This window comes from Gossypium hirsutum, chromosome D07 (genome assembly GCF_007990345.1).
Source record: "Gossypium hirsutum isolate 1008001.06 chromosome D07, Gossypium_hirsutum_v2.1, whole genome shotgun sequence".
Classification (NCBI taxonomy): Eukaryota; Viridiplantae; Streptophyta; class Magnoliopsida; order Malvales; family Malvaceae; genus Gossypium; species Gossypium hirsutum.
In genome coordinates this window covers 8,897,194-8,916,283 of record NC_053443.1, presented here as the reverse complement: position 1 = coordinate 8,916,283, position 19,090 = coordinate 8,897,194, and the positions used below count along the sequence as shown (strand labels likewise).

The 19,090-nt window shown below is 33.8% G+C and overlaps 1 protein-coding gene across 3 annotated transcripts; it reads right to left on the bottom strand.

The window, feature by feature from the left end:
* Positions 1-547: 547 nt before the first annotated feature.
* On the bottom strand, positions 548-19,031 carry LOC107953448 (transportin MOS14). 3 transcript variants are annotated; one of them, XM_041097370.1, is made up of 28 exons: positions 18,549-19,017; positions 17,536-17,690; positions 15,004-15,081; positions 14,863-14,925; positions 14,447-14,494; positions 14,230-14,376; positions 13,711-13,842; positions 11,435-11,475; positions 10,578-10,669; positions 10,337-10,464; positions 9,587-9,662; positions 9,311-9,431; positions 8,880-8,979; positions 7,614-7,695; positions 7,106-7,188; positions 6,296-6,412; positions 5,791-5,842; positions 5,386-5,541; positions 4,627-4,750; positions 4,471-4,552; positions 4,307-4,395; positions 4,145-4,219; positions 3,994-4,048; positions 3,155-3,274; positions 2,985-3,077; positions 2,756-2,901; positions 1,341-1,518; positions 548-1,197 (listed from the first exon to the last, which is right to left on the bottom strand). In XM_041097370.1, exons 2-28 carry the CDS (start codon positions 17,560-17,562, stop codon positions 919-921), a joined length of 2,784 nt encoding a protein of 927 aa, XP_040953304.1. In that variant the 5' UTR covers positions 17,563-17,690; positions 18,549-19,017; the 3' UTR covers positions 548-918. The 3 variants fall into 3 exon arrangements, with proteins under 3 accessions (XP_040953304.1, XP_016744244.2, XP_040953305.1); XM_016888755.2 differs by lacking the exon at positions 17,536-17,690 and having other exon boundaries at positions 18,549-19,031; XM_041097371.1 differs by lacking the exons at positions 15,004-15,081; positions 17,536-17,690; positions 18,549-19,017 and having other exon boundaries at positions 14,230-14,371.
* Positions 19,032-19,090: the final 59 nt, after the last annotated feature.

Here is a 19,090-nt window from a genome sequence, read left to right as displayed (position 1 = left end):
CATAGTTAGATAAAAAAAACTTCTAATAGGTGTATTTTACACTTTTTATTAACACAACAGTTTTATAATGTAAATTTAACACCTATAAATTTTTGTATTAAAAAATGTTCAACACTTAACCTTTTAGTTTATCAAATAATACCTAACTTAATTTAATCAATTAGTTTATAACATTAATCCAAAACATATAATTAACTATCCTAGAGTAAACGTCAATCTAATAATAATTTATCTTTAAATTAATCCAGCAAACCGATTTCACATTAATCTAAATTAGATAATGAAAAATTGATCCCTCAATTCATATTGTTTCTCATTTCAATATCAATATTTTTTGGTAAAAAATCAGGAAAATGAGAGAATCGTACAAGCCCCCGAGCGGTTCAAGGCGATTTTCGAATGTCCGACTTTTTAATCATTGGATATAAGAACTGTTTCAGATCTAAAGCTGATTATAAAATGATTGGTTGTAAGGATACAATAATAATGCATGGCGAAGAAGATCGTTCTGGTGTACTTAACATGCAGAGAAACATGCAAACGCAGAAAAAAGAATCCGTCTGTCACCTTCTAACCATTACAAAACTAAACTTACAACACTGTATACCAACACCAAGGCCTTTTCACCCAAAATTAAAATAAATAATAATTGAAAGCCAGTGCATTCGAGACGACTGGGAGCCCCCCATATCTCGAGCAGAAGAAGATACAACAGCCCATTCTCTCCCTATTGTGAAACAAATAAATGCCCAACACTCACCTCAAAGACAGTTGGAAAATTGACCAATGATGATAGATACAAAATCAAGAATGAATCAAAACAGCAAATAGCGGATCGAGTTATTCATTCGGCTGCTAAAGCAAGATGAGGCCTCAGAAAAACAGCCCCCTCCACTACTATTTCTTTATTTCTTTCCACTATGGTACAGGTACCAGATTCAACTCAAGTGGCTTTAGCGCTCCTTGCACAATCTCTTGAACTGTTCGGTTACGACGACAAACATCAGATAACTCTTCAACAGGGATCATCAGGACATTGACATCAGCTCCGGTGGCAGCATCTGACAAAGCTTGCAAAAATCTTATGCGTTCTACTTCCTTGACAGCAGCCAATGGAATCAATGAAACACTTTCCTTAGCCCACTCCAGAGCTTGCATCCCATATGCTCGAGTTAGTGCTAGAAGTGCATATGCTACCTAAAGTAGTGAAAGGCCCCCACAAAATTCATCGTGTAAGATACTACTTCAGGCAATAGAGGTTTAAACTTATTCTGCTAATTAATCAATGAAGGTCAATGCGCATAAAATATGGAGAATACAACATATGCAGTAGAAGCTACCGTCTCTAATCGAGAACTTGGGAGTGCTCCAGTTAGGGCCGCCACCAGGATTCTAGTAATGGTAGCTCCTCGCGGAATAATGACACTATCCCTTATGGATAAAAATTGTTCTCCCTTGCTAGACTTTGCAAGATCAAAGATATCAGACAAGAAGGTCAAGATGGAATTGGAGGCCTCTCTGCAAAAAAAATATAATTAAGCGATAAATTTCTAGAACATTTAATAATATATCATTAATTACCTTCAATCATAATTAATGATCATTACATTTTGAGATATACCAATATAATCTTTTCTTTTCTTTCTTTGAACATCTGAAAATCCTATTTATCATCCAATACCAATTTTCTTCTTCTCTCTCTCTCTCTCTCAATATAGATGAATTATTATTCTATCCACTGGCGGCAGATTTTTTTAACTTCTCAAGCAAGATTAAGAAACCACCAAGTGTCTATTTTGGTTATTTTTATCTTTTTTTTAAAGTTCCCTTTCGGTTAATTTTTATCTTTCTAAATGTAATACAAGGGCACATGTCGGATTTGTAAAATTAAAAAACTTCTACTGACAAGTGTATAGGATACTGATCATATATATTTACACATGACAGTTTCTCTTTGTCAATGAAAAAGGAAAGATAAATAAAAGTATGTTTTAATCTTAGCAGTATATTTAATTTTGATCTAAGGGCTAGATACAAGTGTAGAACTCTTTAGTATTACATTAGTGTAATTGGATCTCTGGATCCCTTACATACATATATATATGTGTGTATGTATATATAGAGAGAGAGAGAGTACACATATTTAACTAATGAAAATTTTAAATCAAACAAATAGTTAGATAATTTTAATTTACTCAAAAATTGAGGTGCATGATCTACATATGAAATAAAATGATTGTGTTAAACAAATATAAAATTGTGTAAAAAATACAAAAAGCAAGTAAAACTAACCAGTATTAAGTGAATCACTCCTCATACACACACACACAGATGTCATTAAGAAAAAACTTTCATGTTTAAAAAAGTTGAGTAAGGTTTAAAATGTCAATATAGAAGCCCAAAAGTCAAAGGCTTCTCCTATATCCAAGTGCTGAATAAAAAGAAAGATATTCAAGTCAAGTCAGACTGGAGTAAGCATGTATCTTAAGAACATTCTGATTACAGGCTAATAATGTGAGCAAAAAAACGTTGTGACGCCATGCATCGACATGGGTATGTTCACTATTTTCTAAGTTTCCCTTGTATTCAAAGGGTCCTTATGTGGTTATATCCCCATACCCATGTCCAGATACACATAAGACAATTGTTGGACATGGATGCTTCACGAAAATTGATGTCAAAGCAACAAATATTGTGCATGCACAGCAGACAAACTCATGCAAAAATATAGGCAGCGGGAAGAAAAGAGGCATACCTGTGCTGCACTGTGATCCCAATCATCGCGCAATCTACTAAAGCTGGAAATATGGAAGAAGGAATGAATAATTGAGGACAATAACGAATGCACCTTGATGCCAACAGAAAACAATCATCTCCAATGTCTGGTCTTCTGGTGAACTCCTGTGGCAACAAAATATGTAAAAGTAGACATATTTGCAAATTTAGATGACTGAACATAAAATATACCACTCACTGAAGCCTACCTTAATACTTGTGAGAAGACATGTTGTGTGCTTGAAAAGCGCCTCGATCATATTTTTGAGGTAGCTTGCACAAGAAGGATCAGAGCCAAATATCTGCAGGGCAAGTGCACTGACTTCTCAGCATTCTAATAAAGTTAAACTAGCAACATTAACATAGAAAAAAATTGTACCTTTATAACTTCACTAGAGAGATAAAGGAAGCAAGGCTGGTGGTGTTGTTGATACAGGCCCTGAATTTCTTCAAGCATTGCTCCAATTGTGATTCCCATAAATCTTCCAGAAGTTCTCACCTAATAAAAAAAACTTTGAGATCACTGCTGCTGCCTAGTAATGCTGAATATTTTCAGGCAGAAGTGAGTGCATATAAGAAATTCATCACTTTCTTGTTTTTCTATGCCAAGTATAGGGGATAGACCCAGCAGTACAAAGATGCTTGGTTTGATCCCACAGCCTGTAAGGTGAATCTGCCACTAGGCAAAACCCACAGCTCAGCTAAGAATAAACCTTAATAACATAATAATAGCACCACCCTGCGAGTAAGGATTGCAGATTCCAATCAACTTAGTCTCCAAGATAGTAATTACACAATTAATTTAACTTCTCTCAGGAGCCACTCAGATTTCCTCTTAAGATGCACATGTTATGATTTGGAACAGCTAGGTTTTCAAATCCATGAAAAATACAAGGAAAGAAGAGTAGAGCAAGAACTTATGAGAACAAAACTACAAAAAGATCAAATGGCATAGATTCAAGTCCACCTAAAAAAAAACACACTAGGTTTAGTACGCAATGGTAGAGGCATACCATGTTCCATGATCAAACAAAGTAATTTAACAACCATACCTTGAGAATGTAATCATATAATTATGAATTTCATTGGGAGATGCCAAATTTGCATCTAAGATGTGTTTGGCAGAACATTTGTTGACAATCAAACTTCTAAATTCAGTTAATAGAAATTCATTTTGCTGAGCTAACTGAGTAGTACTTAACAGCATAGCAGACTCACAGCATATTTGCAGGCACGGCAAAGAGACTCCATGGTCCGCATGTCCCAAGCACGACTGCAACATAAGCAGTTAAACAGATCAGATAAAAATCAGAAACCTAGCAACACTAAACATAGTGACAACCTATTTCGGAAGTTGTGGAATACTTACAGATCAAATATGGCTTTGAATATTGGCCAAAGCCTGTGAACTGCATCTGCAACTGCTCCAGGATGATTCACATACCTAGAATTGGTTCCAGTTGCACGGTGAAAAAACCTCAACAAACTAACAGAAACAATAATAAAAAAGGATGGTGAACATTCATCTCACCGAAAGACATATGCAAATCGATCTATGTAAACTGTTAATTCTCGAGCATGTTTCTTCTCTAAAACTTCTGGTCCTTGGTTGATAACTTCCTGGAAATGCATCATAATATGATCAACTGTCAAAAAATAAGTATTACTAATTACTCCCATGGGAAACAAACTAACCTGTAAAGGAGTAACAACTGATGAGCACAGTTCCTCCAAGGCATCCTTAGCAGGCTCCGGTGGAAGTTCGGTAATAACCATGCTGCGTAAACAATTTAACAGCCATTAAGAAATTAAATCCATATCTCCCCTAAAGTAGCTGAGTAACAAACTAACCTCAAAGCTTCTACCAAGTGCAATGAGTCCTCAGCAGAGCCCTTAAAACTACCTTCCCCATTAACTGCTGTATAGTATATATGGAAAAGCTGTTTACAGTAAGCACAAAGCTTTTTCCGGCAATCTGCATTCAACATGAACAAAATGAATGCAAAGTTAAATTTCAGAATGCAGAATAGTACAGCAAAATATATTCACGATCTACATATTATTTCAGGCAACTAACTATACGAAAATTTTATCAATTTCAAGGATATTTGAGAAGATTCCAAACATACATACATATATGTACATATACATATGTATATGACGAAAGCAATATTCTTGTGCACAATTTGTTCTTTTCTGACTTTTCCTTCCTTTTTCTTTTCAAGAGGGATGCGGTATTCCATTACATACAACCTCACAAAATGAGTTCATGATTCTCAAACACAGCAGAGTTAAAAAGTAATGAAACAATCAGTTCAAATTTTAGTTCCCACACTTAATATGATTTTAAAAAGAAAAGAGAAGATACAACGACAATGCCCAACTATTGTTTGTCACATTTTGAAAGTGGATGACTAGCAATGACATAAAAAATCATCTAAGTACAACAAGAAGCAACAATAACAGTTAGTCATGTTATTACAGGCATAAGCATCCTTCAACTTGTTGTGGGATGTATACCATAATATTCCATATAGAGAAAGAATGCAGAAAAATAGTTAAAAAGAGAGAAAGAATGCAGTAAAATAGTTAAAAAGAGAGACACTTCACCATCACAAATGTGCCTAAATGCCAAAGCAGCAGCTGCTGCAGAATCTTCAGAGGTACGCATGCCGCTCATGAGAATATCAATCACCAAAGGCAACTTAGAGAAACCACTTGGTGCAGCGTCAAGCCACTTAGAGTATGCTCCAACGATTAAGCACACTGAATTTTTACAGGTACATAAATTTTGATTATTGAATTCTGATAAAAAAAACTACAAAATATAAAAATAGTAAAAGAAACTACTCTGCAGTTTGTGTAGCAGCGGCTCTCCAAGAAAAGCCAGCTGAGAGCAGGCATATTGGACTCAGAACACATCCGCTGCATCAGGAGATGTTCTCCCTGCAGGCCGTGTCACCGGTCTGGGGACAAAATGTAGACAATATCACACAGATTTAAGTGGTAGATTACCCGTCTGAAGAAGCTGGGGCTGATGAGGCAGTTTTGAAAGCAGATCCATAACCTATAAAACAATTACACTTACCAGTCAACAGCATTCACAGAATGTGTATCCTATGAGTTATACAATAGATATGGTGTCAAAACATAACAACAGATAAACTGACTGTACAATCCAAAGATCAACGCAATTAGCACTCTCAAGTACAAACTTTCATGTTGTGAATTTTCTCATTTAGACTGCGAATTAATTCCAGAATGGTAACAGAAGAACTACATAACTTTTAGGGCTGCATGCATATGTATTTTCTTCATAAGTGAGTCACTTTTTTTTTTCGCTCATAAAAGAGAATCGCATTGAACATTACTTAATTGTTAACACTGTATATGCATATATAAAAAAGATAGAAATGGGAGATAATGTTAAGACCCAAAGGAACAGGCTAACAGACCCAGGTAAAATATCAAAGTGGTGTATCAACAAAGAGAGTCGCACATGAGAGGAATCTAAATATACCTGAGGCATTACATTTGCTTCAACAACTGAAACATAATTTGATATAGCTCGAATGCAAAATAAAGCAGCCTCAGCTGGACGCCATTCACTCTGTTCATTTCTACAGCTAGATACAGCCTTGGCAATAAAAATATAAAAGAGAAGAAAATCATTTAGCAATAGAGAAATTCTAACAGCATATTTAGTTCAGTGTAGTGGAATAAATTAAGAATGTAATAGCTATTCGGCGGGAATGGAATAGAGAGGTAACCATTAAAATGAGAATGTAACTGAACAAAGGAAGCTATCAAAACGTTTTCTAGCAATTCATTGATCCAATTCCAGACCAGGCCACAAGAAAGCCATGGAACTTCACCAAAGCTATGTAATCAGGCACCATACAGAACCTAGAAAAAAATCCCTGATATTGCTAATATTAAATAAAAAAATCCAAAAAGCCTATTCTTATCAACATCAATTTTGTGGTTAGATTTTCTTTTTCCTTTTGGACTGAGTAATTATATTTGAAAACATGCCAAATTAACTTAAGAATACAATTACCAGTAGCAAGATAAGCAAAATGACTGTACAGATGTTTCTTATCACCCACATAACTGATATAGGTAAGGAAAGTAAGTGGAGGAGGATGTAATGTTAACTCAAAGTTACCAGAATCACAGAAGCATTCTTAGCATGACAATGCCATGCACCATTTCAACTTTGAAATTTAGCTTTCTATTACAACCCTCTATTATTGGGCTACTGCAGTCGTGAAGAAAAGACAGACATTATGAATAAGTTTATATTGCAATTAAAGAAAATAATAAATACCTCTACAAGCTTCATGTACAGAATTTGTAATGTTGTGTCACCGCCTAAAACTGATGCTGCATCAGTTAACACATCCGCAACAGCTAGCAAAATAACCAATCCCATCAGGGTTTCATCAAAGCCAAAACATACCTTTAAAAATAAAAAAAGAAATGAAAACAAACTAATCTAACAACCTTTACATACAAAAGATAATTGCAACCAGATCAATAACATGAGACAATTATTTCAGTATATCAGTATAGATAAAATGAATTATCAAGTCACCTACTCTAACAATTTGATAAGGACTTAGTGATTCAGATATAAGAGAAAAAATGTCCAGAAGCAAACTTCATGTTATCTAATTGGAAACATGCTTATGATCTACAATAAACAAAAGAAATAAATAAAACATAGCGGCTGGAGAACTCACTCTTTAATCAGAAAGATGCACATGATCTACCATTTACTAATTTTTTTCACAAGAGAAAAGATAATAGCCAACATGAAAATAGCCAATTATTACCATATCTAGTCTGTTTGAACTCCTTGAGATCCTCATATGAAAGATTTTGATAGTCATCGGGATATTGAACTCGGGAGCTCACCTGTAAAGAAAAACGACACTCCAAAGTCTTAGCCAATAGAAATACTCTTTTAAACCTTGAACATGATTTTCATTCTTTTGCAATCAGTTAAACTTCAGCTGCCAAAATGATTTTGGGCTATTGTTTCCTTTCAGAAAAAATATATATGTACTATACCTCATATCAAACATTGATTTTCATAAAATATTGAACACAAACATTAATATTTTTGTTAAAAAATAGAACACTGAAGATAGTAGCAATTGACAGCAGGCAGCCTTTTCCCTCAAAATACCCACAACTTCCCGTCAGAAGAACAATAACAAAGGAATAAATATTACAATCTACAAATTCTTATGGTAATTATCTCATACATTAATTTAAAGAATGATCTGGTAATTAGACAGATACCATATGAGTTTCTGGCTAACAGAGAAGTAGGGATCAAGCTTCTGCAGACTTATTGATGTTCCATAGGTGAAACCAAAGTAGTCAGGCATTCAACTAGACACTAAGGTAAGGTACCAGAGAAAAAAGCACCTCTTCAGATACCAGGTAGGCAACTATATTCAGGCACTTCCAATTGATTCCCAGGGCACACCTTTTACTTATCTTTTTAATTTTAAAAAAGGAAAACACAGGGACTTTCTACAAGCATAAAAATGATTAATAGCGTCTATTTGTTGGAGATGGCATTGCCATCTTTCTTTCGGACTAGGTTTTCCACAAAAAAGGCAAAGACATCTTAAGTTGGTTGCTTTCATTATCCAGAACATTTCTAGAAAAGGTATACAACTTGTTTTATCCTCAGCTAAGTGAGCTGACTAATTTGTTTAATTACTCTTCTCTTCTTTCCCTTAACTTCATGAAAAGCTGTCCCTAACTTTATGATCTGAAAAAAATAAGCATACCCATGTATTTTTGTACTAAAACATTTAGAAAATAAAAATAAAGAATACAGTGCCAATAGTCTATATTCTTAAATAGAGACCTTTGTTTTTGTACTACAATGACTTTGCAGGTGGTAACACCTTGCTTCACTTGAGCAAGCATTTTTTAGCATCTAGCACCCTGGGAAAACAAGGGCCTAATCACCCTTAGGACACCATTCACCATTAAATACAATATTCACTAAAAGAGTTTTGACATTTTACTAAAGACAACACCATAGCTAAATACCCAAAACAGTGAACTGGCAGACTCACCAAGGATACAAGAGACTCATACGATTGACGAAAAACTTGAAGCCTCCGGTTTCTCTCAGCTTCAATGGATGCTTCATCACCAAATGAAATATCGAAATTCCTGGCATTGAAAAGCATTTCAAATCAATTAGAGTTGGCAAAACAGACTTGAGTCCAAAAGACTGTCCTAACCAATTTGAGACCAAACTCGATCCGATCTAAGTGAACTTAAAACGTCAAAAGCCCAATCCTGAGAAAATCCGACCCCAAACATATTTAAGCCCGAGCTAATCCAAATTTAAAAATAACCAAACCCAAATTGATTCAAGCTCAAAATGATCAAATCCCAACCTGAGATAAGCTTAATCCAAAGAAATCTGATTTAAACCTGCCCATTTGCCACATCTAAAATCAACAAGTCATAAAACTAGACAAGTTCCGCATGAACTAACCTTTTTGTCAAGATAACCTGAAGATTGTGCCAAAAGTTAAACGTCATTGAAGCAATATCAAATTCGGGAAGTGAAGCAACTTCTAGCAAAGCATTCACTATCATCATGGCTTCATTTGAACCTGAAAAGGTAAATCCATCAATTGAATGGTAAAGAGAAAATTCACAACATTGTCAACAGTGTTCATGGTAACAACTGCAACTTGCATTAACTCAAATAATCCATTATTAAGAGGTGAAAGCATTCAACAATTATTGAAATTTAAATATATAGTACCAGTTGCAATCAGTTCGACATATGAATCACCCATATCTGCAAATAACCGAGCAATGGCTTTCACATCTTCGTCATCCTGAAATCACAAAGTAGAATTTAGGAAATGAAATATCAAATATTGTAACTGCCTCAAATATGTAACGATGTCCCATGAAGAATACACAAGCAAATAGTTGTCTGAAAATTCTGCTAGGCAAACCCTTGAAAGAATCACAAAAAGACAAATAAAACATCTCAAAATCGCCCTCATAATATAAAGCACTAGCAATGGAAAGTTTTATAGCATTAAACACTGTTCTGTCTTCTATGACATAAATAAGATATATAATCCCAATTATACAATATTGTAGTTGACATATAAAGTAAATCATCTCAAATTCCACCCAATTGTTTGAACAAAGAATGAATCAGCTCCTACATACTCCCTTCTAGGTCACAGCTAAGGAATAAATCTACTTCTAATTGTTTGAAAATATGAAGATTGAATTCTAAAAACAATGACACACTGCCTTATTGACACTAATACATTATATTTGCTGTCTCCAAGATCAACATATGCCATGTTTTACAAATAAGAAACAAAGTTACACTGTTATTGAATATTCAGTAATATACCAACCAAAATCTAATAGTTTTTCCATTATTATCCCCAAATCGATCCATTGCCCGACAATATGACATGATTTTTTCCATCAAGAAGGAAAACAACGAAGTGGGAGTGGGAAACATTTAAAGAATCTAATGTCATACCTTTGAAGAATCTCTAAGTTGTGCTTGTAGACTCATAACTTGAGGGACAATTACTTGAATTAATGGCATTTGTACAGAAACACCACCAGAGCTTCCTGATGCTGTGTAGTGTATCAATTCAGAAACAACTGCAAGAAAAGGGAAAATAATGAATGAAACCCAATGAGGGTATATCCCCATCTAGCTACCAGAATATTTTAGTAGCAACTGACTGAGAATATTTTCTCAAAAACTGCAATACCATTCACAGATGCCTCAGAAAGTATATCACAATTCAAACTTGAAAGAGCCGTTAGGACCAATGGGTGAGTTGCAAGTACAGAACCAGGGATCCTGAAACCAACAGATGTGGAAATCAACCCATGAAAGACTGTAAATTCAAATGAGCAAGGAGAACTATCATATGATTATCACCCTCAAGATAATAGAAACGGAGGAAGTCAAAGACATTATCTATTAATTAATTTCTGGATAGACTCAAAAAGTGGAATACGTTTAAGCAATCAAACACTGGAATAACTTAGCTGCTAGCACAGCTAATTTAACCAGTAAAATCCCCATCCACCCACACTAACCATGCACCAACTTACATCACCCACCAATACAACCCATTCCCAGGGAACAGAGTCCATATATTCTCCCAATAGAGGCTTAATGCAATAAAGAAATAAAATCTATCATCTTGGAGTTATATCAGAAAACTTTTAGAGGGCATGCCAGTTACAAACCATATCACAACAGAAAAACCCTCCTGCTGATTGTAACAATGATCCAACTTATAAAAGATCAGGTTTTACTCAAGATGCTTTTAATGAGGTGAATAGAATCAGAAAAATCCTTAATCTTCCAACAATTGCTTTTGCATAGTCATACAAAAATCTCATAACAAAAACATCTATACCTATGCACCAGTCCATTTACACAAACAAATCCAGAAATACTAAAATCTTAAATAGATCCCACTTTCAATAGAAGAAAATAAACAAGGTATCACTCCAAATTAAAAGCATAAAAATCAACCAAACTAATCCCCTATTGAAACAAAAACAGGAACATAGTATTTGTCCATAAATAAAAGGTACAATAGAACATACATACCCATGCTTTAGCCGAAGCCAAGAAGCAAATGCCTCAAGAACCTGATAAATCAATCATGATGAAATAACATAAGAAGCTACTTAATCAACATTCCTAAGCAAATATATAATGTGTAAAAATCATCAATCTTAATTAAATCTTCTTTCTTATTGAGAACCTTAATGAAAATTTAATTGACAAGACATCTATTAACTAGTTAACAAGCTAGAAGATATCTTCTTCCTATTTTCAATATTACATGCATAAGTCTCCCCCACCCCACCCCCCCAACCCCCAATTTCAAAAAATTAACTTTTTTAAGGGAAAAAAAAAAGAAAAAATGTATATTTATCATATCACAATAGATCACACAATAAGCGACAGGAAAAGAGGCAACATGACAAGAGGTGTTTCTTTCTCTACCTCCTAGTAGCAGGATTAGGTTTATAATGACAAATGCAACTTAAACTCCACATTGGAAAACTCTACAATAACCCTTGTCTTTTGAACAATAAACTTTTGAACAGAAAAGCCGCCTTTATTTCCTATAGAACATACCAGCTATGAATTTGCATTTGGCTTATCATTGAACCATATTATTATGAAATTAAACCATTTTTTGACAAGTGACAACACTCTATGGTTGACACATCAGCACCTATTATTATGAAATTATGTGGGTCCAGTTTTTGTAATCATGATTTTTTTTATTCGTTCCTTTATAATTTGGGAATATTAGATGATAAGCTCATTTTCAATTATCTTCTTTTACAATTCCATTTTAAAATATTACATGATTTAAATAGATTTTAACTCTATTTAGTTCAATTTTATTTTTAGTCCTACGCAATTTTCATTTTTTTTCATTTTAATCTCTAAGTTGAAATCTTAATTTATTCGATTTAATAACTAAGTTCAATTTTGACTTTTATACTAGGTCCTTATGATTTAGGTTTTAATTTTTACAAATTCCTTACTTTAAATTTTTTTTTTTTACAAACTAATTTATGTGTCATATAATTGGTTATTTATTAATATTTTACATGTTTACTTTTTTTAAGCAATTCACATACAACATATATCATAAGGACTATTATGTACTGATTCATTTATATTAAATTATAAAGAAGTTGAAATAAATGATTTTGAAAATGGTGATTTAATTTTATAATTTAATTTTTAAATATATTATTTTTCAAGCATTACAATTTTTTAAATATATTTTAAAGAAACAATATAATATATTGTAATAGATAAATACAATAAGCCTGCGCACCGGACAAGTATGCAAACTAGCCTTTTCAAATAGTAATATTTTAATAATAATATTTAATTCTAAAATATTATATTTAATATTGAGTACTTAAAACAATACTATTTGTTATTAAAACATAAATTATATAAACATTTAAAATATTAAAATTATTACTAAAATAATATTTTCTATTAATATTAATGCTATTAAAATATTAAAGATTTTATATTTAAAATATTGATAAAGCTTCAATATGTTATTAAAATAATAAATAATATCCATTTTTTTAAAAATATATAATAATAGGCTTAAGTGAAATTATGCCTTGATCTAAATAATCATGTTTCTATTCAAGTCGAACAACTTGGAGTCAGCTTTTTTACAAAAATTGCCTTCCCCTTTTCAAAGGGGAGAGACTGAAAACATAACTTATTTTCTACTGGCCTAGCTATTTTCTTGAGAAACAAACACATGGAAAATATTTTCCTGAAGTCATTTTCAACAAACCAAAACACCCTAAGATTAAATTTTAAAACTAACAACCTTGTTTCACCTTGACACCCATTACCTTCACTATAGGTTTCACATGCATGCCAAGCAATACGTAACTTAACGCAAGCAAGTTTATGAAACAATTACACTACAATATGCAAAATCAAAGAGAATAATTAATACTTAGTCTTAAATGTCTTGAATTCTAGAAGCCTTGTTTAGTTGAATTTTTTCCCAGGAATTATTTATATATTTCATTAATAGAAACTGAGTAAGTTGACAACAATTAAGTGACAATTAAGTATGTGAAATCAATGTGGCAGGCAAGTGGGAATAGGGAGAACTATGTGACAATTAAGTTCATATTCCTTTAGCACAAAAGGTTACTGGTTGATCTTGGCTCTCTGTTTAGACATTTCTTTATTTTTATAACACTTCTGTAGTTGTTGTGAGTTCGTTTGCTTCCAACTTTCCCCTTCATTCTTAATTCATCACATAGATACTAAATTAAACTACAACATAGAAGTAACAGAATAAGAAAAGCTCCTACCTCCTCTTTCAATTCACTTATACTTAAACAAGCTGTCAGTATGTTAAGAGCAATTTCCATTTGAGAAGTTAGCTCTTTCTCAAATTGACGGCGTCGTTCAGGACGAGCAGCTATCTTGTAGTTGAAAGCTTCCTGGTTATAAGCAAAAAACAGTAATCAATGCCATAGACAAAATGCAGCCACATTAAACTAGTTTGTCCAAACACTTTTTTAATACAATTTACATGTTAGGAAATGTTTATAAACTGTTTGAAGTTCTCTCCAACACTAAGGCATCAAGAGAATGTTCAAAAAGGATGACAGCTTTCTCCGGTCATAGACTAATTAGACCACTAATAACTTCAGAGCGGTTATTTAGAAGGTATGTACCAGAAAAAAAAAAAGAATCAACTAATTAGCAACTACCAGTTCAGAATGTCAAATAAACTATAGCTAAAAGTGAAATCAGACGGATATGCCAAGCTATAAAGCATTCAAATGATCCAAACTAGATAACTTAAGTCAAAAATTTATACATACCTCAGGTAAGACAGTAAGTAGCTCCAAAAAACCTGGAATATACTCTGGATGAGCGTTCATCCCATCTCGAAGCCAATTGACAATGCCACCATCTCCCCAGTCTTCTGCAGGAACATGTACAGCCAAAGCAGCAACTGCAATGCTAATCTACAAAGCAAAATAAATGAGCCAAAGCGTTTCATGTTTAGCCAAATTATAGGTTATGAGTGTATAGTACCTGAGTCCGGACAATAGCAGGCCCTTTATGGAACTTTTTCAACAAGTTCTGCATTTGAAATATCAGTCCAATAAGATCTCTATAAAGGTGTTGCTTAGCATTACCAATAGGAGAATGCATTTATATGTGCGTGCACATAACAAACAGAACAGCAACTTATATATGAATTTACAGCTGTAGCAAGATAGAGATAGAGCAGATTTAAAAGGTTAATAAAACAAATGAACCATACAAGTTTAATGATCCCATTCATATACTTCAAAACTATGAAAGTGGGTGCAACACTAAAATGATTCCTTTCTCGGAAAAGGATAAAAGTATACATATACTTTCATAAGTTGGATTTTGTCAGCAGTTGATATGATGTTCGAATCTAGGTTTCTTCAGTGGTAAAAAATATACATGATCCAACTCACATTTAAGGAATCCCTTAATTGGCGAAAAGCTTCAGATGGTAATTCTTCAAAATCACGTTGTACCTATCAAACAAATGCACCACAAAAAGTAAAACATTTTTTATCATGAACATTGAGCAAATAAATGCATGTTGAAGTTACCTTGCTTCTAAGTGTCTGCGAACAAAATATTAAAGTCTCTGGATTGCTAGTGGCATCATGAAGCAAATTATCAGCAACCTAAGAAGAAAAAGAAGGTTAAAATGAGATACACGCACACTTAGATGAAAAGAAAAGAAAAATTGCAAAACAAGCAACACGAAACAAACTTTCAGACAAGGTTAAAATGAGATACACACACACTTAGATGAAAAGAAAAGAAAAATTGCAAAACAAGCAACACGAAACAAACTTTCAGACTACTAGAGACCAACAGAAGCTTAATTACATATTTTTAGATTAGAATTAGGTTTAATTACTAGTAATTAGTGAGAGATTAGATCCAGAATGGCCACTCCACTCTTTTGAAGAATTTGGAGTTCTCTTCTAGGAAGATGCTAGATCAAGCTTTGAAGATGATCAAATTTGAAGATTAGCTTGGAGAATTGAGCATTTATTTTCCTTTTCCTTTTATCTAGATTTGATTGGATTGATTGGATTGATGTTGCTGCTTAGATCTAGGATTACTTATGGAAGAGTGTTGAACTAATTTACTAGGTTTCAGATTCATGATGAATCTTATTATGAATTCTTGATTGATTCTTGAATTTTATCTTCACAATATTTTGGCTATTGGACTTAATGTGGATTAATCGATTAACATCCCCCCCCCCCCAATTAATCCGATTTCACGCTTGTGATCTGGAGAAGTTGGTTCTTCTTGGAACACCCAAGCACCATAAGTCCACGAGAAGCACCAAATCAAAACCTCCTAGGAACAACACTATAGAGTCTCACAAAGCAAATATAGCAGCCTCCCACCCTAGTTCAAAACCCTCAACATCAATAGATCCTAGGCTTAAGGTAGAACAAGATTTGAGAATGGATGCTGTTCAAAAATGAATTGAAGAGCATGAGAAGTTGATTCAATAGGAAGGAGTCTATCAATCTATAGAAAAGCAAGTAAGCAATTGTTCGAAATGGTGAAAAAGTTCTTAGAAGCTCTATGTGAAGTTGAACCTAAGCCATGAGCCCAAGGCACCTAATGATAGGTTGATAGAGGAAAGTGTGGATAATGATAATTCCTTCGAGCGATCTAGGACTCTGGCGATTGATGCGGCTCTAGAGCAAGCAAGAGCTAGCTTAAGATATATCGAATAGCTAAAAATCCCAATTGTTAATATCAAGAGAGTTAACAATGCTAAGGAACAAGTAAGAATTGCCTTTAGTGGGGAATTCCATGAGAGTTGTACTTAATTACCTTAGGATAGTCCGGTAAAGGTGTGAGACTTCCCAATTTATCTAGCAATGAGACTAGGAGTATCAAGGGAGCATTTAGGTGCATTTAAAAGCTTGAGAATAGCAAAAATTGCTAATTAAATCCAAGGTAAGATTACATGTCCATGAGATAGATAAATAGGAGGATTCACAAGTCTAAATCCATCCACACTCGATTTCTTCAAGGGAATTACTTAGATTGCTAACCTAGTTTTACCTTCTATTAATTGTTGATCAATCATTAGGATAGAGATGCAATTGTGTCTAGTTCCGATGATTAGTTGTGTCTAATAATGCTAGGATCATTCTTTGCATTTAGCCCTTCACATCCATCCCATGAATTTGATCCTTAGAATACTTCCTTTTAGAAGCAACTCCTTTGTAATTATTACTTGATAAAAATCCATGCATTTGCAAAAAAAAAAAAAAAAAAGGCTTCTAGGTTGAATATTTGTTGTACATGTTCCGCCCTATCAAAGTGGAAGCTATCATAAAGGCTCTTGTAGCTAGTCTACTGGTCCTGCTTGAGATATGGATCTAAATAGAGCACAATGATGCCTACAATATGATCCATGTATCAACCCAACATAAAAGAAAGGGATAGTTGTTGCTTGCTTATTCTAACTAATAGCCAAAAACATTTTAATTTGACAATTTCTAAGAATTATGAATTGTATAGAGAAATAAACAAAAACTTTCTAGTATATGAGCCTAAAATTTAATACATCAGATAATCTCTAGACTGTGTTACTCTAAGTCTTCATTTTCTCGAGTTACTCATGTTCGACCACATCTAACACATATAGGCACAAGTATGGGGACATGACCCTCCAAGGATCCACCAAATACATGGAAAAACATGAAAATAATTGAAAGTGTCAGTGTCAAACACATAACATATTTGACACTTACACCTAAGTCCAAGTAATGTAGTCTCCAATTAAGTCTCATGTGAATCCTTTGCTTGTCCTTCCTCTAGCATCTTGGATCATGCAAAAATAGCAATATGTGCTAAAAACAAACAAAAAGGCACACTTATAACCAAGTTGACCTTCAAGGAAAAATTTTGAATGATAATGAAGATGCTACAACAAGTTCATCCCCTTGCCAAATGAGCTTAATAAAAAGGCTAAAAGCAAGCATAGAACCTAGTAGCAGCAAGAGGGTGGCCAAGGCATGCTCTAAAGAAGTTCAAAACAGCAAGAGAATGCAATGATTAGCCAGTAAATGGCTGCTAATTATGTTACTTGAACTTACGTGTGAGTTTTGAATACAGGTATACATCCTACGCAAGTATGGTCAGATTTTTCCAAGTTATTCCATGTTTGGAGGTCATATCCTCAAATCCATGTGCTAAACAGAGTGTCAGACGCAGGTACTTCAAAAAAAATGAAGAGTCGAAGCAACCTAAGCTGGTAATAACAGTTCATAAGACTAGGTAAGTTACACGTTATAATCCTATTCAATGTGAAACACTAACAACAACTTTTCTTAATCTATCACATAGAAATGTGCATTTGATTTTCAAATATTTGTTTCAGCTTACTTTTTTGTTCTCATTCTATGTTTATGTTACATTTTGATTATTGAACAACCAATGTTGTTAAATTGTTGCACCTGAGTGCCAAACAACAAAATCACCTCAAACTTTCAGGCAAGGCACAACTGATGAGAAGATGCATGCCTAGAAGATGCATGCCTAGTGTTTTGATACATTGCATCACTCGTTAGAGTTTATTATTAGAATTATATATCTTAAGCTTATTACACGAACATATATTAATGTATAAAAATATGTATATTGTGTCTTACTTCCCTCAGATAATCTCTCTTCTTCTTTTTTTTTTCATTTTTTGCCTTGTCCCAAAGATAATATAATGGTTATAGAGCCTAGGGTCTTAGCAACATTGAAGACAAGTACGAAATGCAAATAATTCCACTTCCCTATTTGAATATGTTTTCTATGGAACTTAAGCAGCGTAATCTTTTCACAGTTTAAAAATTAATATTCTCAATAAAAACTTTTTTTTTAAAACTCAAATACTACCAATTCCTTCCAATTATCACAATTTACTCAACCAGACAACGCAATAAATCACAGCACTATACCAATAACTAATCTCCCAATAATCCTGAGGCTCAACATTTGGATTTTGGCTGAAGCTCTACCAATAAAAAAACTAAAATTTCTAAAATATACGGAAATAATCATATCCGATCACGGTCTTATTAGCACAAATCGAACTAAAAAAACTCAAAGAAGAGAATACCTGCCAAGCGTCGATTGTGCGTTGAAAATCTTGCAACCATCGATCGGCTTGCATACGCACCGCATCGTCGGGGTAATGATACAGTGCATTTAGGGCTTCTTTCACAGTGTTCTGCAGCTCCGTACTCTGCATTTTTATTTCTCTTTTCGATTTCAAAATTCAACTGTACACTCGCAGAAATAAGGGGGAAAAACAAAACCAAAACCAAGTTCTCTTTGATTTCGACTTCAACTCTATTGTTAAGAGATTTCAGTTGATTTTATCTCTATATTAGCCTGACTGCTTTGGGTTCTGGTCTTAGGGGTTTTATTTTATTTTTTATTTTATTTTTATTTTTTTGTGTTTGTTTTTTAATGAAATTTTGGGAGGGTTTTTGGCGCCCCTCAGTGAATTCGGGGGGCTTTGGTGAGCTCTGATAGGTGGTAAAGGCGAAGGGCAGTGAGATTTAAGCCGTCCGTTCTGTGTGATCTTTGACTCTCATTCTGTCTATCGCGGATGGCCATATGATTCTTGTATTATCATATCTCTTTATGGGTCTAATA

Coding starts and splice junctions, on each gene's coding strand:
- LOC107953448 (XM_016888755.2), bottom strand. CDS start 18,680: ATGCAGAGTACGGAGCTGCAGAACACTGTGAAAGAAGCCCTAAATGCA. Junction 10,465..10,577: donor TTCTGAGGCATCTGTGAATG/GTATTGCAGTTT, acceptor CTTTTCTTGCAG/TTGTTTCTGAATTGATACAC. Junction 4,220..4,306: donor CGATTTGCATATGTCTTTCG/GTGAGATGAATG, acceptor AACCAATTCTAG/GTATGTGAATCATCCTGGAG.